Raw genomic sequence first — 23802 nt, 5'->3', positions numbered from 1 at the left:
GCATTACGAGCACTGACAGCGCGCTCCGGGCCTCTTCGATCCGTGCAACAGCAGAGGCTAGTGCAGCCAGCATTGAGGGCCGCACTGCCGGCTTCGACCACACAGCTCGACTCGCCGCTGGACGCAGCTCTGGGGAAAATCGGGATTGGAGAGGGGGGAAATGAGCAAGGGGGAAATGGAGGTGTCTGAGAGAAAACGAAAGCCGATGAGATAGCGAGGAGAGCAAAATGGTGTGGATGGGAGGTTGGGGGAAAGCGGGAGACAGAGGAGGGCAAAAGTGAAGCGACAGGGAGTTGGGGGAAACCGGAGCCGTGAAGGAGGAGGGGAAATGGAGCTGAAGGAATTCTTTTGAAGGAGAACGGGAGCCATTGTAAAAGAGAGGAGTGTAAAAGGGGAGTAAAGGGAGAAATCGCCCGGAGCGCTTTCCCAGTGCACGGCTTCGTTCGGCTAGCGAGTGTCCTCGGAGAGGGTAGAAGGGGATGGGGAAAGGGGCACGAAAGGTTTTCCCGGTGGCTTAAGCGAAGCATTAGCGTCGCGGCTTGCAAATGAACCATGGATGTCGCTTGCGTTCACTCGGACCTCATGAATAATTAAGGCAACGGTGGCAGTGGTCGGTCGTGTTTGCTGGCCTGTTTGCCGACCTGTTTGCAGCAAACACGGCTTTGCTGGAAATTGAAGGTGGGGATTGGGATAAGGGTGGAAAGCTCTCGTGATTTGATAGCGCATGTTTGTTTTTCATGAAAACATCAATGGCGAGTTATTTATAGCCTGAATATGGAGCTGGTTGGGAGGACTTGCCTAGGGGCAACTCTGCGACATCGGGTTGTGGAAAGCCACAGTAATTGTGGTCACATGCTCTCTGCACTTTGTGCCCGGCTGATCTCTTTTCATTTCAAAACTCGTTTTCAATGTATGCCGTGGCGTGTCTTATTGACTTATGTCTCGCATGGATGGCTTTTGTGCGGAGTTCATGACGAGATTTCGGCTCTCTGGTTTTGACCATTAATGGTCGCACATATTTTACGTCGCGTTTCTGCGATGCACTGACGAAGAGCGAGGAACGTTCATCACAGCATAGAAATATTTCATCTGAGCTTAATTCGATGCTGAGTTTGCCTTTGATCCCGGCCATTTTCGAACGGAGGTGTTCAAGCATTTGGTGTGTTTCATCCGTTCATAACTTAATATGCGCGGGAATAGTTAAAAACAAGACAGCTTCTTAATTTACCCGGAATACACCATATATATTTCTCCTGTAAACATTATTTCCCGGAATATATTTATTTAGGATTTCTCGTAGCCTTTTTACAGCCACCTGCTTAAAGCACAGATTGTTTAATAAAGCGGGCACAATGTAGCTCATTACATAAGCTTCAATTGCAATCAGGGTGCTTTTTAAACTAGTCAATATATTTCGTTCAATTTTCAGGCCACTTTGAGGAGCAGTCAACAGTGAATTTATTGGCGTTACAAAGCAAGCAAGTAGCTTCTTTAGCATGATTTCAGTGTGTATTAGGGGCACTAAGAAAAATACGACATTAGTGCTGTGCGCATTCTCATAAGACATTCACTTAATAGTCGAGGTGAGATTACGCTTTTGCAGCACTAACGACAGCTGTTTTGACGGCGTTCAGGGACGAGTTAAAAACTCGAGCATTCATCCTTGGACACAGAAGCCTTGCTGCATTCACGCAATGCTTCAGAGCTTTTCGCTGCAGTGTGGGCTCGTCTTCCTCATCATGGATATCTTTGCGCATATCATCATACTCGGCGAAGGCGTCGGCTTTCCCTGGACGTATATCTATTTCACGGACGGCAGCTAACGAACCAGGCTCATCTCTACATTGAATTTTCATTGAGGATTTCTGGCCTTGGTAACTGTGGCGGGCGCAGAACGCTGCTTCTAAATTGAGAACGACACATTACATTCGCATATAACTGAATCCGCTGATGCTGCGTCAAGGAGCTTCTTGAGACCCTAGCTCCATGTCGAAGACTTTATGAGTTTAAGACGGTAGACTTACGGGTACAGCGCAAAAACTCGGCATAGCGTTGAGAAAATCCAGATTGATCGACACGGTCGTTACGTCTCAATCAAATGACCTCGCGCATGCATTTAGAACACGTACTACACAACAACAACGCAACACAACAATGATGACGTCACTATGCAATTCCTCATTGGTCTGCGGCGTCGTGACGTCACTTCATTACTATGACGTGGTACATCCGAATGAAGAAAAGTAATTGTAGTGAGAAAAAAAAAGGTTGAGCTCGGACTCGTAATTCTGCCCCTTGGGGTCGATCCAGGACACACTAACAATCGCCCATTGAGGAACATTCCTTTAAAGCAATGCGGCAGAGGGGCTTTATGCGAAAACCTCTCATTGGATAGTTCGAAGCATATTAAGAAAATGTAAAATATAAAAATATAAATAAAAGAAACTTAAAAAGGAGAAAAAAGCAGCGTCCGCTCTGTGAAGTGGTATCCAAAGAGGTTTCGTTTCCACGATGCTGAAGGGTCTCGGTCTTTACTATTATCACGTCATGTCATGAAAGCAAATCTCAAAAGTCCCAAATTTTCGCAAAGGTCTTACCACCACGCATTCCATCCTACCACGTGAAGTAGTTCAATTAATTAATTACTTATATAAGTATATAATATATTATATAATTATTTATTTATTTCAGCTCTCAAACGCAATTGTGCAGTATGGCGCAGTTGCATCACTATTGTCTGAAGCACGTATCAAGGTGCAGCTCCACACTTCGCATGTTAATGCTATCGACATATCACTCAGATTAGGGCCACTAAAGGCCAATCATTTCCCGCATTTTTGTAGCCATTTTCAATCATCCCATTCTCATGTTAACCGCAGCCTCCTATTCCAGCAAGTGCACGTAATCAATACCCTCTCTAACACACTGTACCATTTTCCCCAAAATTTCCTTCCATTCATTTCCTCAATAGAATATATTTACCTCGAGTTCGTTTTCTAATTAACTCCACCCTTTTTCTGTCTTTTGGGCACAGGCTGATAAATACATTTGAAACCCGACGGAAACAAAGAAGAAATCAAAAATTCCTCCGCAGCTTCGCAGATACAGATGCGGATACCGCTCGCTTAAGAAAACAAATCTATAAAAGACAGTCAGTTGCTGCGACAATTGCACCGACATAGCTGGCGCTCGCGCCGCGAATACGAAGAGGGCGCTTCATTCGAGAACTTCGCGCTCTCGAAAGCAAACACGCACGGTAAAACAGGCATCGATTCCGGAATGATGGTGCCCAGCGGCCCCGCTGCTTGCATCGATGCCCGGGAGGCACCGCTCGCACCCGCGAAAGAAACGGGTGACAATAATGATCTTTCATTAGCTGCATTTCATTCAATTACTGAAGTTTCCCTTTTTCCTTTTCTCTTTCGTTGCGAGGAGGGAGGCTGCGAAGGCATGAAGCGATGCGCCCGCCATCTCGTGATCGCTAATGAACCCCCTAGCCAACTCGCCTCCGCTGACGCTTGGTGGCCCTCACTCGTTCACTCATTTCCCCACATGAGGAAATGGGGAACAACTCCTTCCCCATTCCACCTTTCGCCCCTCAATAACCTTAACGGGGAGGGTGCTCTGAAAGCTAGAGCGCCAGCAGTGGCGGCCGGCGCTAGCAGCGGATTGGCTCGTTTTCCAATGACGTGACCAGGGAAAACAAAAGTGGTTCGCGAGGCTCGTCTCTTTTCTCGGCGGAAACATGCAAATGAGGGCCCCGGCAGCATTTTACGGGTACAAAGCATTTGGGAAGAACTCAACAGCAAAATATAAAAAAAAAAAAACGAAGAGGCACGCAAACAGAGCGGAAACAAAAGATCGAACTAAGCTTCTTCTCCCGTCGTAAGCTTCGGAAATGCTTTGCTCTTTCGGGTTGCGGAAGCGGACTGATGAAGCTCGGTCTGCAGAACAGGAGAGAAAGCTTGGAATTCGAAAGGCATGCTGATGGGGCACAAATCAGGGGCTCATTTGAAACATTACCGAGGCTCCCATGCATACACAAACAGAGAGGCCCGCCGATAAACGTAGTTTCATCTTCTCAATGCGAAAACTCGCTTAAATTCACTCGTCTTTCCTTCTGTCCAGCCATGAAATGCAAGACGTGCGATTAACCTTCACGCTTTGTTTTGATACGCTTTGGACGCTTGCTTTTCTGAGCAAGCTTAACCGGTGAAACAAAGTGCACAAAGAGACGAAATGATGTAAATTTTACAATCTGAACTTCACAAGTATTCCTGAAAGCATTTCGACGATTTTCATAATATCTGTCCCGGGGAAATTTGCAGGTATTCGCCTGCAAGCAATGGCGCACCTGTGTGAAATTCCGAGCTGTGCGAAAGCATTCGATAATGATGGATGAGCAACCATGGTCGAAATGAAAGAACTGACCATAACAGTAGCATAGAGCACATCTTTGACAACAGAAAGCATGACACTAGCGTCGTATAGTGGCGACGCCTTTAAGCATGATTGAGTATCACAAAGTATCACGTCGTAAACCAAGGCACAAAACAACGCTTCGTGCCTTTCAGAAAAAAAAAAAAAAAAAAAAACACTTTTTCTAACTCAACGTAGTTTGTATTTTGTTATGGTCACGAATATTGTTTGTAGTGTTTGAACAGTTAGGTTTATTTGATGTCACCATTCTCCTTAATTCCAACTGCTTTCATGTAATTTGTTAATTAATTATGTTATGATGTCAAAGAAGAAATGATATATTTGTTTGTAGGGACTCTTCAACAAATTTTTGTTAGGTCCCTGAGTATACTTTTGTATACTCATTTTTGCGTAATGAACAAAAACTAGAAAAAAAGACTGCAGAAATAAATTATTTAATTACAGAAACTTATTGTAGTTGAGCAAATCCTTGGGAAATGCTTTTACGTCATCGACTGTTCCGTTACTGACAACATTTAGGGTATCCTACAGCCTCGTGAACGAACGGTAAGCGCACAGAACTCTGAGGCCGTAACGTTCTGGTGAACTCCTCTGTGCCTGAATTTAGTGGTCTCTTCACATTCCCCGGGCTTATACCCCCGTTCGGCTTATACGACAAAAATAGAGCACTACAGAGGTAACCGCGTCGACGACGATTTAACCATCTAACTAGAGCGGCGACGAGAGCGATTACTAGGGCGAAGGTGGCGCCACAGGCAGAAGAACAAAAAAAAAAAAGGTTCCTACGTGGACACGGCACTGATTGGCTCATTTTACGACATCGTGCTTTCCGAGGGAGGGCAAAAAGGAGGCGAAGAAGCCGTTGGCGGCAGCGGCAACTGTGGAGTAGACATGCAAATGACCTCGTCGCCTGCAAGACCTCGACAAAGGGTCCCTTGATGCAGCTACTAGCCGTGTCTAGTCCTTTGTGCGGAAGCACCGATACAAAGATTTTTTGCCTTCCTCCTTTCTGGCTTTGCTGTCAGCGCTTTTGTTGTTGTTTTTTTCGTCTGAGTAAGACGGGGAAGTACGATGGAAGGATAAGGGGAAGAAGTTTCCGCACTGCATATGATTAAAACCTTCGCAATGATTTTTGCGCCAGAAACCAAGCCGTCCTTTTGCACTTTTTTCTTGTAAACCATTACCCACCCCAGAAAATTACACCGAGCTTTGTTTCACAAACCCATAGACAATAAAGCTTCTGAATTGTGTTCCGCTATACGCTACAGCGGGAAGAATTTGTACAGGTTTGTGCAAGATACCAAATACGGCCTCGTCATGCTGACAAAGCTAGGACATATATGTGAAAAATGTTAAAGAAGACAACCCGAAGCTATTAATAACTTACTTCGTGAAACCGCTATCTGACACGCGAAGTCGTCGGTCGCGAGCAGCCGCAGGAACACTTTCGTAAAACTTGTTGTTGGAAGTATCGGTACTTCAATTCGCGCTCTCTCTGTCCACAATAAAATTAAGTTCTTCATTTCATCGCGGATAGAGAAATGACAACCCGCGTCTTTCACCAGATGAATTTGCTAAGCAAGCAGCCCTTCAGTTCTTCCCCAATTGACTGCCAACCTGCACCGGTTCCACTCAGTCCCGCCAACCATGAGACAGAAGATAAGATCACTTGTTCTTTCGCCATGGCTGAGCTTATAGCTACCATTGAAGACATCCGCCCTAATTTTGCACCCGGCAATGATAGTATGCCTTATGCCCTATTCCGCAATCTGGCAGGTGAATATTTGGCCTCACTTCTCATAATTTTCAACGAAATCTGGATGTCCAGCTAAATGCCACCAGATTGGAAACATCCTGTGGTTGTCCTTTGAACAAGTCCCCGGAAAATCACCCACAACTCTTGGTGCTCTACGCGCGATTTCCTGTTAGCTGTGCTAAAAGCTACTTGCCACTCGGCTCTCCTGGTGGCCTGACCATCATCAGAAATATTCGTCTTCACAAACTGGCTTCCGACCTGCGTACGGTTATGAAGATGGTCTTCACCTTTTCGCCAATGGTGTAATACACTGTTCACCTCACAGCCGTCTCGTTGGCACAGTCAGATATCACGAAGGCCTACGACAATATTTTCCCCCACAGCGATCCTGAACACTATGTCATCACTTGGAATTTCCTTGCACCTTTGTCAAACCATTTACGCTTTCTTCTCCCACCGAACGTTTGTCATCTGCGTTAATGACAAACCAACAGGACATTTTAGTTCTAATTGCGGATTACCGCAGGGATCAGTTTTAGCCCCAACTTTGTTTATTATTGCACTCATTCATGCATGCCCTTTCCTCACTTCCTAATGCTAAAGTGTTAGCATATGCAGATATTACTATAGGGTCTACAAACCACTCAGTCAAGGTGCAGCAAGACTCCCTGCAAAATGCCATCAGTCTCCTTCAAAAATTCCTCAACAACAATGGCCTATCCCCCAATTTCTCCAAAATATGCTATGCCCATGTGACCAATAAATCCGGCCGCCGAACTCTCAAAGCCACTCCTTTCGCACTCATTATTGCCTATGCATCACTCCCTGAGGTGGAACATACCAAGACTTTGGGCCTGCACGTTCATTCTTCAGGAAAAGGCACAGTTTGGTTATCAGATGTGCATAATTAAGAGTGCTATAAACACACTTGGACTCATAAGAAGAATAGCAAATTGTTCTGGTGGTGCCCGTTCAGATACCGCTTGCCGACTTGTTCGTGCTTTCAAGCTCGGCTCCTACACCAGGCACTTTGTCATAAACTGACGAAACCACAATTGCCCCCACATAAGGCCCTCAATCACGAAGCCATGAGAGACGTTACTGGACTGCCTCGAGCAGCTCTTATCCGTCTGCTCCAGGAGTACGCCCACCTCAACATGTTGGCAGAGTCACTTGCCCAACGAAAGACAAAGAGCAAGAAAAGATTCCCTTCATCCTGAATTCGAGAATCAGACGCCTCCGTAGGTCTACTGCCACCTTACTTCTAACAAGCCTATTTTAAACAATAAATCACAGCTCTCCTCATCCCCATTCCCACCCGCTTCTTGCATGACACCTGATGACTGCATTCTTTACACAGATGCAGCCGTAACCCCAATAGGTGGTTCAACTGCTTTCGTAATCTCAACACACCCTCACCTGAATAGCCGTCGAACTTACATTACCGATAACAAATCTCATCTTACCTTTGAACGGCAAACAATCTTAAACGACATAGAAGCGTTACCTGCCGACCACACGTATAAACAGGTTCACATAATGACTTACTCTAAAGAAGCTCTGGAGCATTTGAGAAAGTCCGCGGTACCCTTAGGGTCGCACAGGCTGCTTGTCACCCTTACCGAGTGTCTATGATCATTCAATGGGTCCAAGACAACACAAGATCTGATTAACATCGCAGCAGATGTGCTTCCTCATGCAACAGATGTGCCACAACCTCTCCCTGAGTTTTTGCCACCAGATCAGCTTCTGACGCATTTGACACCTTCAACATCCCCCAGGCAGCGTACACGCGCTTTCATTGCCGGGTGTACGTATCCCTTCCCCCTAATCCATCAAAGGTGGAGGAGGTCTTTCTGAGAAGGCTGAGAATTTGGGTGGCCTTTGCACCCACAGCTCGACACTAATGGCAAAGTTAGATGATACTAGTTCCGGACAGATGCCCGCACTGCGAAGCACCCGCTTGCGCCACCATTGTACAGCATCTATTATAGACATGCCCACAAACTTCGGTTGTGCGTAATGCTGTTCTCCAAAAAGCAAGACTTTCACCAAGTAATGGCTTGCATTTGCAGTTATGGATAACGAAAAACATTTATGCTCGCAGTTTATGTGGTCTTACATATGACTGGTCTGCACACATTTTTTTTTAAAGCCACCCCTTAGTACCACCTTTTATGCCGCGTGGCAAAATTAGCGCCGTAAATAAATGAGGGTTATGACAAATCTCAATCGCATTAGTGTGAAAGCATAATCGTTAACGCGCACATTTTCCTTGCAGCTTGCATTCCTTGTACTCTTGACCTAGTGCAGGGTAGCCAAACGAAATTATCTTCGAGTTAATTTCCTTTGCATTGCAATCCCTGACACTACATTCTCTTTTATAAATCTCTGCCGCCCAGTTCGAACCATCTGCCAGCACTTTATAATACTCATATGCTTAAATACACTCAAATGCTGTAGTGCTTAGAGTACTTATTAACGCCCTCATTGTGAGTAGTTTCAAGCCCTAACGTCGTTTCCCAGTGAAACTCTGCAGCGCCATGAATCCGCCTTTCCCACAAGGCCGCTATGCACATGCGCGCCTCCTCCCTGGTTGAAAACAAAACACCAGCCCCCTGTACGCATGCGCAGTTCATATTCGTGACTGGCGTAGGCGACAGATGGCGGTAGCTGTCAAGAACACACATCACCATTTCGCGGGTGGCTGCGTCCCACAAGGGCGTTTTCAACCAGTAGAAGACGAATTTTCAACCACTCCCAAAGGTTTTTGTGAAAAACGCGGGTTGTCAGAGAGTATCAAATATAAACATGGAATTGGCAGCATCTCTTTGTAAAGCCGACCTCTATTTCTTTTCTCGTACAACTGCGACTATAGCAGTTTGACATTACTCTCATCGCCACGGTGTTGTAAATTTGATTTTTTTTTTTTACTCCCGTAAAAATCAATTACACAGAACTGAGAGAAGCAGAAGCAGGTTCTGCAGTTGCGTCTTTTTACGATTCGTCTGATACAATTTGTCCTACTCGCTTCACGCCTTAAACTTGCCCCTTCTTATCGCTAATATAGCCGCGATAAATCACGACGCAAAACGGTATTCAACTGAACTTAACCCGTGTAAGCACCTCAGTCACTCTCCTTTACCCGGACATATCGCCACACATTCTGTAGATTAAGGAAAACAGGCAAGACAACAGGCAAAAAGGCACAGAGATCATCAAATAGAAAAACAAGGGGAGAGGGGGGAAGGGGTGTTTATAGAGTTTCTTGAACCTGCCTTCCCACTGCATCGGTCATGCCTCTCCGACACTACAATTTTTTCTTCTGTAGAGATTACAACAAAAATGCTAGACTGCTGATGAGACGGCGAAAAAAAAAATGTAACAAACAGCACAGGTTGCCGCAGAAGAAAAAATGCCTTGCCATAAAATGGTTGTTGCTTTTACTTTCTTTGTTATTGTTTCGCCTTTCACGGGTTCCATGGAATTGCAGGGCAGGGGGGCTTTACGGTCCGACATGTTGCGTCTTGGCGTTGCCTCTTTTACGAGCCACCTACGAAGCCAGGGTGAAGAGTGAGACACTTATGTCTTCTTTGCATCACTGGCGTTTTGTAGCTGTTTTATTTTTTTTTTTCGGCACCTGTATACCTGGCTGTGAGCGCAGGGCTATAAACAGCGTGCTGTTGCTTCTTCCTGGAGCTGTGACACGTATGTATACACGCCGTTGTGATACGCGCAGCTCGCTAAAGGCGGTCGTAAAGAGGAAGCACTTGGCGCATTAACGAATCATTTGGCAGTTACTTCAATAGGCTGAGGTCTGGCGCCGGCTGATGTACCGTAAAGACGGGGCCAAGGGAGACAGGAGTCGCTAGCCGTTACTAAGCGCGAAGCATTGATGAAACAAATGAGGTAGGAAAAAAGGGGAGAGGGGGTGGCATGGCGTGACACTGGAAAGGCGCGCTTGAGTAAGTAAACGATCCGACAACATGGACAACGCAAGTGCTTACTCGAACTCAGTTTGATTAGGGGACACCTTTTGATGATGAGTCTTATTGGAAGCCCCAGACATCATCATCATCATCACTATTATTATTATTATTATTATTATTATTATTATTATTATTATTATTATTATTATTATTATTATTATTATTATTATTATTATTATTATTATTATTATTATTATTATTATTATTATTATTATTGCTTTAATGCCCTACTGCAGAAGTCTTTTGCAATTATTTATTGCGGATGACCTCAATTGCAAGATGACTGCAGCTTTCTTCCTGGTTTCTACTCTATTATTTGTTTAATTTATTAGTTTATTGGTTATCGAAGGTGACCAAGAGAGGTGTCGCATGTGCGGCTTATAATTACAAAAGCGCATTGTAATTAAATAGGCCGCCCTAGCCGAAGTACGTCACATACCAAATTTTTTTGTTGAGTCCGTCTTCTTTGCTATTTGTGGCACTAACTTGTGAAGATGAGGCAACGCGATGGGTGGGACCGTTATCTGAAAACACACTTTACAGGTTACACACTAGCATATTCATCGCAGTTACAATTCCTTCTCTGTAATTATTACATATCGCAGACCCCTGTGATATAACTAGGTTGGAAGAGGCACGATGATCTCGTCTCCATGGCTGCAGACTACTCGGATTCAGTATTGCTGCATTCGTGAAAGTTGCCCGGTCATAGATCTTGAAGATACGGAAAGACCTGGGGCCCTCAGAGCTTATGTGGCTGCACCATTTCGCACAGAAAATCACGTTGTCGGCACTCTGACATTGTTCATCATCATCATCATGATCCTGCCTATACCCACTGCAGGGCGAAGGTCTCTCATATTTCTCCAATTAACCTGGTTCTGTGCTAGCTGCACCCATATTAGACTCCTGCGAACTTCTTAACCTCATCCGCCCACCTAACTTTCTGCCGCCCCCTGCAACGTTTTTCTTCCCTTGGAATCCAGTTTGTTACCCTAAGCGACCATCGGTTATGTCCTGCCCGTGCCCATTTCTTCTTGATTTCCACTAGAATGTCAGTAACTTGAGTTATTTCTCTTACCCACTCTGCACGCTTCCTATCTATTAATGTTACCCCTGCCATTTTTCGTTCCATAGCCCTCTGGGTTGTCCTCAACTTAAGTAGAACCCTCTTGGCTAGCCTCCACGTTTCAGCCCCATAGGTGAGTACAGGTAAGATGCAACTGTTGTATACTTTCCTCTTGAGCGATACCGGTAAGCTGCTAGTCATAACCTGCGAGTGCTTGCCAAATGCGCTCAATACCAATCTTATTCTTCTTGTTATTTCCTTTTCATGGTCCGGATCGCGGTAACTACCTGTCCTAAGTAGACATATTCGCCTACTACTTCCAGTGCTTCGCTACCTAACTTAAACTGCTATTCCTTCCCGAGGTTGTTGAACATTACCTTAGTCTTCTGCATATTGATTTTCAAGCCTACCTTTATACTTTTCCTGTCTAGGTCATCAATCATTATTTGCAGTTCGTTCCCCAAGTTACTTAGTAAGGCAATGTCATCAGCAAATCGCAGATTACTAAGGTATTCTCCATCTACCCTTATCCCTAACTGCTTCCTTGTCCCTTATCCCTAAATGACATTGTTATGACGCCGGAATTAGCACGCCTGGTTCAAAATGTCACCCACAAGCACACTGAGAAATACATGACAGCTTTTCTCTAGGCAGCTGCCGGATGCTGGAGCCATCATCCGGCTAATGGCTAACGAAGCTTTTCGGCCTTCTTACCCAGCTATATGACCGTGGTATGTCCCGGTATGATCGTGGTTGAAAGGAATTGGAGTAGCAAAACTCACAACACAATTGCGGCTCTCAATGCATAGAGTTTCTGGATGCAATGACAAACATTCCTAAGGTCCATTTCATTACTGCCTGCAGTCGGTTTGACACTGCGCAGAGGCTTTTATGCGGTTGACAGCTGCTTTATTGGACGGTGGTTACGCGCTCACTTGAAAACGTCCAAAAGCAATTGGTTCTTCTTCTCTGTGGATAATTCCTTGTTGCCTGTGAGCCTCACTCCGTCATCGAATACTTGTCGCCATCGGTAAGTACACCCGCAATGGCAATACAAGAGAAGCAAAACTGAACAAAAAAGCTAACTTTATTTTTGTCATCGTTTCATGCATTCTGGAACAGAGACCGAACCTAAATGTGACTATGCGCATTGTAGAATGTCGCTCTTATGCGAAGAATAAAATTAGGTTTTTGACAAAATCCTCCATCATAAATATTTGCCGAGCCTACACTGCACCGCATCATTTATAGGAGTTATTCACTTGACATCACCCGCAACGTTACGTTAGCGGCTGGCGCAGCATTCGCTACATCTGTGGTCGCGCGCGCAGGCGCCGAAACCTGCCGCAGCACTCAACTAGCACTCGCCTCTCGTCGTTTATCATTTCCGGACGACCTGTAAATGAGGGCGAATGAACGGTCAAGCCCAGGACTCTTGAGTGAGGATGCCGACGACCAGCGTGCGGTATTTAGAGATGAATAAATTGTGATGTGTCTATTAGCTGAACTAGCTGAAGTCGTTACCTCTGCCGACTTTTTAGGAAGCAAACGTGCACAAAATTAGAGGCTGAACGTAGCGTAACTGCTGCACATAGCTTTGCTGCGAACCTACATTCCGTATTGTGTGCATTCCAAGGAGTGCTACGTTGACGAAACAAAATTTGCAAAACATTTCTCACTGGGTCCACCGTCTATACCGCGAACGAATGACAGATTAGCCCGACAAATAAGTTGTTGCGCTTTTATGCTGGAACATCGATGTGGAAACTTCGGTAGTTTGTCAACTACAGCCCCTGGAACTTAAGGTTTCGGCGATGCCAGTTTCGGACCCTGCACCGTTCCTCCACGACGTGTTCTGTGTTAGCAGCAGACGGTCAACAGATTTGAAAAGCTGAAAGTATGTCGCGTCCAAGACACAGAAGGCCGGTTTTGCTGTCGGGCTGCGGCACGGGTCGTCGTAAAACTGCGACACTGAACTGGCAGCGTAGTTTGTCGCGGCGACGGCACACTGCAAGCACACAGAAAGTTACGCAAACAAATGTAGAAGCGAAAGTATTTAACAACATGGAAACACCACACGAATCACATCCAAATTAGGGCGAGTGCCTGATAGCGAAGCTGATACTGTGCGAGCAGATGCGCGCCTGTGCCACCGACGACTACGGACATGGCCCAATGATAAAAGTCGAGAACAGAACGGCTTTTGCCCCTCAAAGGAAGCCCATCGACCAATGATGTCGACCGACTTTTACAGCCCCGCGGTTAATCGGATTCAGCAGTTCTGAATCTGCTTTCGCCTTCCAAGCCATACATTACCAGGCCTAAGTAGACCCTTTTCATCCAGTGGCTGCAGAGGAATTTCGTACGAATGCTGCAGTTCTAACAAAAATGTTCCGGCCAGTATCGCGCGCTTCCAAGCGAATTTCACAGAAAGTCATACGCATTACTGAGTCGTAATCAAGGATGAAAAACAAACAAACAGCAAGACAAAAGCGAGCTAGAGCAAACAGTAAGGTTTGATAACTAAAAACGTTGTCGCATAAAATTAACTCCCTTACTAGCGTTGGGAGGGGGACTTGACACCAGAAAGGGCCTTGCCCCGGAGTCGCACATACTTCATCGACCCATCGTCACCCATACCAGACATGGCAGTAATTGAATTACAGTAATGAAATTACCGTAATGTAATTACTTTTTTCGGTAATTTGTAATGTAATGAATTACTTTTTGCGTTTGGTAATTTAGTAATGTAGTGAATTACGTTTTGGTAGCAATTTCGCAGCAAAGTAATTAATTCCTCTCGAAATTACTTTTACTAAAGTGCGCCATTACTAGTAGACAACAAAGTAGAGTGCGCGAAAGCAGGAACGGCGTGCTGCAATCCGAAGCCAGCGTAACGGATTGGCAAAAGGAGACAGAATTGAGCAGAACTATAGTCAACTAGAATACTATGGAGAACAAGTTTTTTTTTAATAGCCTTACTTAGTTTTTGCACTTATCGAAAATAGAAAGTAATTTCAAAGTAACTAAATTACTCAGTAGAAGTAATTGTAATGTAATTTCATTACTTTTGGGGAGCAGTAATGAGTAATGTAATTACTTTTCTGCGATTTTCAGCAAAGTAATTAGTAGTGTAAATTAATTTCTTTTCCAAAGTAATTTTGCCATGTATGACCCATACATACTTCCCACGACCTCGAAGCGCGCCAAGTGCGGTGGCTTAGCGCTCAATTGCGAATTCCAGCAACAAGGAAACTGCAACGCGTTGCCAGGGAGAGCAAGGCCTATGCATAAAGAGTGCGCTGTCTACGCAACGACGATCGCGCACAGTCTTAAAAGCAGTTAAAGCGAACTGCGCACCAGCTATCGTCAGCCGCAGTGAACGTGTACCGGGAGCATCATTTCGAATCGTTTGGCTATCGCTTCGCGGCGCTGGCGCCAGTCCTAGCCACGCTTACCCTCGTTTGTGTTAAGACTATGGGCGGCTGTATGGTCAGTTACAGGGCACTCTTTATGCTTCTCACGATGTCTTAAAGGAAGAAGAAGGAAAAGCGGCGCAGAGCTCGTGGTTCTTCTCTCTCTTCTTCTGAGAAATCCTCCTTGACTCGTGGCTCTCCTTCACTTGATTAGGCTCGGTTAAACCGGCCGTACCACCAACGACGACGCGCCTCAATCGCTGAACGGGCGCTCGGCTAAAAAAACAAACAAAAACAATTAGACGTAAACTAACAAAACAGACCCCTCGTTTGGCCGTGTACCTACTCTTATTGTTGTTGCAATGGCTATTTCAAGGATATCCGAAAATATTAGACAAACATCACCCCCTTTGCTAAATGCGGGAAGGGTGGTAAGCGCTCCCGTTAGATGGGTATGCAATGTGACAATGCACAGAAAGCTTTATGTGAAAATTTCTAAGCAAAACCTTCGGCCAAACTTTTGTGAACGGCAAAGTTATCAATTACACACTAACACACACACTAACACACACACACACACACACACACACACACACACACACACACACACACACATATATATATATATATATATATATATATATATATATATATATATATATATATATATATATATATATATATATATATATATATATATATATATATATATATATATATATATAAAGAACTAAAACCTTATATCCACTTAGAGGAACATGTTAATATTGACTGCGATTCGCTGAATGTAGACATATAATAAATAACCATATCAGTGCAAACTCACAAACACGAGGATAAACAATGGCGTGTTAAGGCATCCGTTTTTTGCTTTAGTGGCCCACCAATAAATGCCAGATTTCATGCATACTGACACCTCCAATCAATAGCATTTTTACGAGACAAGATGGCCAAGCTAAAATGCAGATAATCATTTCTATCTCTGTTGATTTCATTGCGCTCTTTGGTTTCTGCTTTGATGTTTTTGTCTTCTTTATGTGCGTTTTTTGTTTTGTTTTTATTCTCAAGTATTATGGCATGGCAGCCCCCGCTTAGTTGCAGCGGAAATGACACACTATTTCCACAATAAGCGTCTGCATTTTACATTCCCCCCCCCCCCCCCCCTCTATCGCTTCCAGGCGTCTTATTAGACGAGGAATATCAAAGTAACGAATACGAGCTCTGGCTTCCATCGCACAGGCTTCCGAACAGCCTGCCCCTCTCTTCGTGCTTTTTGTTTTGTTTTCGCTCTTATCAAGGCTTGGAAACAAAGCTGCTACAAGGCCGTGATACGGACTAATTGGCATGCGCTGCAGTGAAGCCGAGCTCAAAAGCAGGCCTCGGAGCGGCGTCGGGTGCCTGCGACTAACTACTACAAGGGGCTTTGTAATAGGACTGGATTTAAATCTCTCCCAGCTTCCCGTAGAGGCATCGTTTGAACATTTCTTATTGCCAGAGAGCGAATTAATTTCTATGTCGTAGTCGTTATTTGAGCGACATCGTGCCACCTACAGAAAGATATTTTTGAGACGTGTCAAGAAGCTAGAGAGATCGGCGGGAGACGAGTAATGAGCGCTGCATAATGTTTGCAATTTATTAACCATGGAAAGCAGTTGCTTAAATTTTCTAGCATTTCATTCTTCGACACGACCTTGCGCATTTCCTTTTCTAAAAACTTCGAGGCCTCTTAAGCTTCTTGTGAACAGCGAAACGTGATAGTGCCTCTTCTTTCTTTTCCTCTTCGATTGTACTCCGCTGCAGTGTTGGGTCCACGAAATTCAAAGACGGCAGTCAAATTATGGTAGGCCAGCACTGTAAAAAGGAGAGGCGGGTACAGCCTAGAGAACTTTGGCCATCGCTTCTCCATTTTTTAAAGCCAGGTGTGAGCACATGCGTTGCCGCCTGTTCTGGCGCCGGGGAGGAAAGAAATCTGTACGGAGTAGGAGCGCATGACCTATCAGGAGCGCAAGGCCATACAAGCTTTCGGAGATCATTATGAAGAGTAAGACTGGTGCAACTGATAAGCGGCTACACCATTAATAAATTTTATAAATTTTGAATGAACTGAGATCGAAAAACTTCAAGGCCGTTATTACGTTTTTATCTCCATCGTAATAAAAAGCATACATGTATAATTGAAATGGAGTCAAATCCAAGGAGAAAATCAGACCGTAGGCAGGAAATAGAGCGATCTCTATGGCTGGAAGTCGTAATAAAAAACATGACAACAGCTCGTTTATAGACTCTGCCTGGAATATTATTAGGAGGCAGCCAGCCGAAGAAAGGGATGAGATGACAGATGACGATGAAATGGTTTAGTAGAAACTAGATCAATCCTGCGCCACAGCACACTTAGTCCATGACAACATTACCATGCTAAAACACTGTGGCCGTTCGTCTCCATTTAGAGCACACATTTCTTTGCTATTTACGGCACACTAAGCGGTGGAAAAAACTATACGATATTGATATAAGCGGTGGTTTGCCTGGAACTCATACCAGAAATTGAACACATTCAGTGTAACAATCACGAGTGATGATATAGAGAGCGAAGCGAGGATGTCTGGCGTATGGGCAGTCATTCGTGTCTTCAGGGTGCTTCACTCGTGTACATTATGAATGGAAAATTTTCAAATAAACTTGCTCAAACTAGAAGCCAAAGAGGGCCTTGAAAGTGCAAAGCCCATCGCACCGGTTCAGCCCCTCAATCCTTGACCTACCGCTGTTTTCAGCCATTTCACTTTTCATCCGAGATGAGCCGAAATGAATTATTAAAACGGGCGCGTCTGAATAGGCGAAAAAATTTTTGAAGCACCGAATGTCGTCGCCCGTTGGCACGCGACTGCGTCTGGCCGCCATTATGGTAAAACTTGGGCAAAGTTTCATCGCATCGTGTTCGAATGCCACGTTAAGTGAAACTTCGGCGAGATTATAGCAAGCAATGGCGGCCTCCTAGGGACCTCACGATCATAGCGATCCCTAACAGACCACCAGCACGGTTCAATGCGCGCTCTGGATACAGAATTACAAGCCCGATGAACCGGGAACATACTTTTTATTGTAACAATGATTTTATTCCGATGAAAGTATAAGGTTTTAATGAGACAAAAAACCACCTCCCTCGTATGAACAATGAGCTCGATCCATCTCGGCAACAAAACGAGATTTTGTCGGTACATACGTTAGAGCAGGTAGTGGACTAGAAATTTACGAAAGCCTGCGCTGTGACCCCCCCCCCCCCCCCCCCCTCATCTATAGCATTGAGCCACTCCAGCAGGGAAATGTATCTCGAAAGAAGCAAGCGATGCTCTCAACGAACGCTCTAAAGCCCACCACTTTCCAGTTGCTCTATGCGCTGTCCGGGTAGCATAGGATTTGCAGGAAAAAACGGTTGAGATATGATAATGCTCTGCTCGGTATTTATGTCAGTGTAATTGCATTCCGGTGCAGCTTCAGACAAGAAAAATGGTTTTCTTTGCCAAGGCGCACTGCTCACAATCGATACGCGAAGTGAATTAGTTCCCTCTTGCATCCGTGCTACAAGTTTTTAGACAATGTTAGAAGATTATCGCCCTATTTTTCGCAATTGGCACTAGTGGCTGTGTTAACAAAGTTTTTACCAAAGAAAGTTTGCAAATGGTAGAATGATAAAAACGAGAGTAGCAATAGTGCAAAACTTTATTCACCAAAATTAGAAAGAGTTTAGGGGTTGGGGTCTTCAACTGCAGGTGATGTTCCTATGTACAGATTCCCATTGGTTCTTACTAAATGTCTTTACGCAGTCCCACAAAGGGGTAATCCAATATCCAATGCCGTCGGTTCAGCCGGAACGAAAATTATGAACCCACGAGAACTATTCCGAAGGTACACTGGCCCACTTTCTGGAGAACTGTTCCAGAAAGAGTGCATGTCCATCGCAGCGCATGTTTCATGGTGACCGCCACTACAGTGGCCGAAAGTTGCCAGCATTTCGGTAACACTTCTTTTTGAAACTGCGCGTTGCTAAGCAAGTCCGGCATATGACGAGCAACTATTTTATCGTTAGCGAGCGACCACTGACGTTTGCAGTGAGCAGAGAAAAATGTCGTTTGGACCATATAAAGCAAGTCGACACGACAAACGCCTACAGTACGAGAGTCGCACAAACCCGCCCCACTTTCGGCAGTACATTTTTTTGTCTTTTAGAATAAGATGCATAAAAATATTGGGACAAAAATGAAACCTCAGTGAAAATAACGATCGAGTTTTGTGTACTTTGAAAACAGGACGGGATTGTTAGCATCACCACGTTACACGGGTTCATTCTCGGCCTCCTGTAAGTCGGTCTTCGTTCTAATAGTACTTGAATGAACAATGGGCGCTTTTTAAAATGACGGGAAGGTGCAAGCTGATATGCTATTACACTTTCAGGATGCATCGTTAAATATTTTTCACATTAAATACGCTGAGAGCGTGCGGGCCTTTTGGTTCAATTACGCATTGCGCTAAAGCTGAGGATTACGCGAAAGAAATCGCACGCTTGGTAACGCTCCATCCACAACATCGATACTGGCATGTAAACTTTACGTGGAAAAAAAAAAGTTATCCCTACTTTTTCTTTTTTAAAATTGCACATCCCTGCGAAATTTAAATCCATGTGCACTGTTAGCAGGTAAATGTTTTTTTAATACGTCATTGTATATATATATATATATATATATATATATATATATATATATATTTGCAAATCTTCTTTGCGGTGCAATTGCACGTTAGAATTGACCCATGCTTTCGTAAACTGTTCCCACTATGAGAATGAGCCTCTCTGTTGGCGGACACAGACGCCCCAGATGCTCAATTCCCATTATTAAACCTCACACTATTAGACACTTGCCCTAGCTAGGACAAGATACGTACGTGTTGGGGTGCAAATCTTTGCATGCCTTGCCTCAGACATACATTATCTGGAATGAGCGCTATGTACTGCCTATTGAGTGACTACATGTTCCTGATGCGAGTGTGAATAATATCCTATTTAATGGCATTAGTTTCAGCGTAACATACTACGTCTGCTGTACCCATTGTGCTAATGTCGCACCTCGATCAATTTAAGCCTGATACACTTGCTAAATTCGGTAGTATTCACTGATATACAATCTTCTCCGCCTTCTGAGGTTTGGTTTTGTTTACGGTGTTTAACGTTCAAAAGCGGAGGACTGCGTAGATTTCGACCTGTTGGAGTTGTCTAACGTGCACCGACATCGCGCAGCACACGTGCGCCTAACGTTTCGCCCCCCCCCCCCCCCTTCTTCTACGAGTCCTTGTTCCACTGCTAAGACGGTTTTGAAGTAGAAAACTGCACTGACAAAGTGAACCTTTCTATTTCTTGGCGATAAATATATCTCTTAAAGTTGAGGCTACTACACGTTCAAAAAAATGACGCAGTTATATGTACCGGGTTCTGGTGATGGCCGCCTTCAGAGCTGAGCCGATGACGTACAGTCACGTATCAACAATTGCTTTCAATACATCGTAGTGTTCCACTTTCACCAAGTGTTTCGCAGCATTTCCCAACCAATGAAAGAAAGAAAGAAACAAAAACCTAGAACCACTGACCAACCGTCAGTGCTGAGAAAGGGCATATACCGACTGTGACGGCTTCATTTAGTACAAGACTTCTTTTAAACCCTCTAGAAGTCATATTTGACCAAGTGCCGCCAGGTGTCACGAACTCCTCGTCTTCAGCCTGGCGAAGCAAATATGGTACCGCCGCTTTCGCATCGCTCACTGATTTCAGCAAGTCAGAATTGTCAGCGCAGAGATCTGCGAGGTAAAATCGGCATAGCGAAGAAGATCGAAGAGCACCTTGCAGCATGGGCTAATAATTAATGACGACAGCGACCGCTGGGGTGCGCTTCATGGCGCTAATCTCTTGAGATCAAAGCGCCGGTTTATGTGCGTGCTCTTGCAAAGGAAGGCTCTTGGCTAATAACGCTTAGGCAAAAGACTGATATCGCCGCCAACTATTGAGATAAAAATTGACACGTACTCAAAACTGTGCCGAGTGATCTAAGCATGGCAAATTCCTGCCGGGAAACCTGTTTCGGGCCTAAAGTAAAGATAGGGGCTCCAAATTTGCATATCCAACTCTGTAATTCCCACTGCAGGAGTAGAATTCTTCACAAAGCAATAACTAGTGCGTGTCCATGCAACAGTTCATGCGTCGAAATGTAGTCCAGATCTTTCTTCCAAGACCTCTCCATCATTCCAAGATTTTAGCTGTTGGAACTAGAAAGACTAACAGCAATCGAACGACTAAGCCGTTACACTTCGATTCGTGCTACAAGTATCCAGCAAAAAATGACGGCTCCGTCACCATCAAAAATCGGGCCTGTTTTAACGGAGAAGCGTTGCTATTTCAATCCCATTCACTGCACCGTTCGTCATTATTAGCGCGCGCAGCGCCGATATATCGCCGGGATTGACCAGTCGGCGGCGCTCAGGGGACAGTGTACGAAACGGAATCAAATCGATTGAGCAGAATCATTGTGTGGCCCCAGCCGGGAAAAAAAAAAACAAAAAAACTAAACGTTCTTGCAAAGGGATAATGATGCAAAGAAATCCATCCCGTAGGACAAAGACGCAGGTCTCGGCATTTTTGTTTTCTGTTTTTGTTGGTTCCTAGTTAGCGATATGATACCTTAACCAGATGTAACGTATAAAATCGCCCCCCTCCCCCCTTGATAACATTGCCTCGGAATTTGGCGAGTAATCTTCGAAGCACGCCGTCGGTCCAGGTATGTCTTGCAGGGCACCCAGTGGAACTATCAAGTACTGGGAAAAAAGAAATCCCCAGATGAGGAGCATTTGCGAAAGTGTGACCAGACCTGGGTGTCGTTCCAGATGATGTCCAGCTTGTAGCCCGGAAGAAAGTGGGGGCTACTGTTGATGTGCCTCAGGGCCAGGTTGACGGCGGGCACCACACCGCGGCCGATGGCGCCTTCGCTCAGGTTCACCGTGGTCGGGAAGAAGCCGGCGATGAGCAACTCTTCGGGCTCCTGGTTCGAGGAGCCGGCCACCACATGTTCCTCCTCGTCTTCGGCGGCGGGGGCAGGCCGGCTACGGTGCGGAGCGGCCAGCGCGGCTGCCCCCTGGCCGCCCAGCACTAGAAGCGTGGCCGCCGCCACCAGAACCACCACCAGCAGCGGCGGCTGCGCCGGAACCCGAGGAGGCCGGAGCGGGAGCGGCGGCACCAGTGCGGCGCGCATTCCCGTCCGGCGCGCGCACCGGCACTGCCTGGCCGCGCACTGCGGCGCCCCGGCGGCCGGGGCTCGGACCCCGGCGCCGCCAGGGGCCGCCACGCTGCCGAGGTCCGAGTAGAGGAGGGCAAGAGGACCCGGGCCCGCGCATCCTCCTCGCCCTTTAATAACCCTTTCTTTTCCTTGGCTTTCACGAGGCCTCTCGTGATCAGCGTTAGACGTGCGTGCACCTTCCCGCTGGTCGCACAGGAGGACAGGCCGCAAAGACGTCTGCAGGCCATTTCGCTACTTGCTGATACTGCAGGGTACTTTAGTTCGGTGCTACCAAATTGGCTGTACCGATTACCTAAAGCACACCTTGCGTCCCGCTGCTGAGTAATGTCGCGAAGCAGCGCATTCAGGGTTGATAGTTGGGTTGGTTATCGTCTAGCGCTGAGGGCATTTTTCTGAGAAGCGCAACAAATAGTAACAAGCAGTACGCTGCATAAAAACAAAAACAAAAAAAAAAAAGCATTTTGTTTTGAACAACTGGCACTTTGTCAAAGGCGTGTCGAGGTGAAAAGGAAAGCTCTCTGCAACAACATTCGTAGTCTTCGTAGCGTTGGGATGCTTCACCTGCTGCCTCTTGTAAGGGCACACAAACTCAGCGCAGGTGTAGCGACCTTTGGAATTGTCGAACGTGACGTCAGCTATCGTGGTAGCTGTGCGCGTAACAGTATGGCGATCGATGCGCAAGCCACTTTAAAGCTTTTTTGAGGAGTGACAACTTCACGGAACTCTGGCCCTGATTCAGTGCGACTTTCGCACCATCCTATGAGGTGCAACAAATTGCATGCGAGATAAATTAAAAAGATAATGAAGTATGGTGATAGCCACGCAAGCAAGCACAAGCTGAGCATTATTTTGCAATCCGTTGTATAGTAATCCTTTGGACCTCGAAACCTATAGAGCTCTGAAATTAGGCGCGCCGTCATCCACAATTTCTTCAGAGGAGTATTGGTGAATGTTCTATACCCCATGACGTGCCATGACCCCCCCCCCCCCCCCTCCCACACACACACACACAATGCAAATAATCTAAAAAAATGTTATCAACGGGGCACACAAGAAATTTTCAAACACCAGAAGTGTGCTGCGTAATATTTTGGCCGGATCTGTACACTAGTGATACTTTCAGAAAGGAATGCGCATATAACAGTTCTGTTATAAGCAAGTGTATAAGGCTTGTTACTGGGAAGTACTCAAAATCAAATTGGAAGTATTGTATCAGGAAGCTCATATTAATGGAAGGGGGTGACGGGTAGCTAAGCCTTTAAACTTCGCAGGGTCGTCCGTCATCTCACATTGTTCTCAACAGGCCACTGAGGGGGTCATATACATTGCAAATAATATTTGAATGCTAGAGTCTTGTTAAAAAGGAACGATAGTTCCAGTAGGTAGAGAGCGTACACTAGCAAAGGCAGGACAATCCCATGGAAGGTAGGATATGCCCCCGCACGTTAGAATCGGGCAGTGGGCACGCAATCATTTTCTGTGTTTAACCACACCAGCGAGTTATATCAAAAGTATAGAGCCCAGGAGACTGCTTCAGAGCCGTTTAGTGGCGCTGATTTATCAGTATTGAGGGCATTCCCAGTGGTCAGGTTTATACAAAAAAATCTTCTTACTATGAAGTGATTGCGAACAATAGGTGGCATGTAACCCGCATGGGCGAAGAGTTTATTCAAAAACATGTCCTGGCATGGGAAGAAAAGGGTCTTGTGCATATTAGGTGGGTTGGGCGTGGCCACCTACATGCGACGCTGACTTAAGCTCCCAAGGCTGGTCTGTGTGTAGTGCATAAGGGCAAGGAAAG

At 45.5% G+C, this 23802-nt stretch overlaps 1 protein-coding gene across 6 annotated transcripts in view; it reads right to left on the bottom strand.

The window, feature by feature from the left end:
* Nucleotides 1–21983, bottom strand: part of GABA-B-R2 (gamma-aminobutyric acid type B receptor subunit 2) — a 332986-nt gene extending 311003 nt beyond the window's left edge. For all 6 annotated transcript variants that reach the window (XM_084577253.1, XM_084577256.1, XM_084577254.1 and 3 more), the window contains exon 1: nt 21576–21983. In XM_084577253.1, the coding sequence (XP_084433379.1) occupies nt 21576–21956 (381 nt within the window). In that variant the 5' untranslated portion in view covers nt 21957–21983. The remainder of the gene's footprint in view (nt 1–21575) is intronic.
* Between the last annotated feature and the right edge of the window lie 1819 nt (nt 21984–23802).

This window comes from Amblyomma maculatum, chromosome 8, assembly GCF_055883805.1.
Source record: "Amblyomma maculatum isolate TAMU_Amacu chromosome 8, ASM5588380v1, whole genome shotgun sequence".
NCBI classification, from domain to species: domain Eukaryota; kingdom Metazoa; phylum Arthropoda; class Arachnida; order Ixodida; family Ixodidae; genus Amblyomma; species Amblyomma maculatum.
Note: the sequence above shows the minus strand (reverse complement) of the source record. Positions and strands in the feature narration are given on the sequence as shown.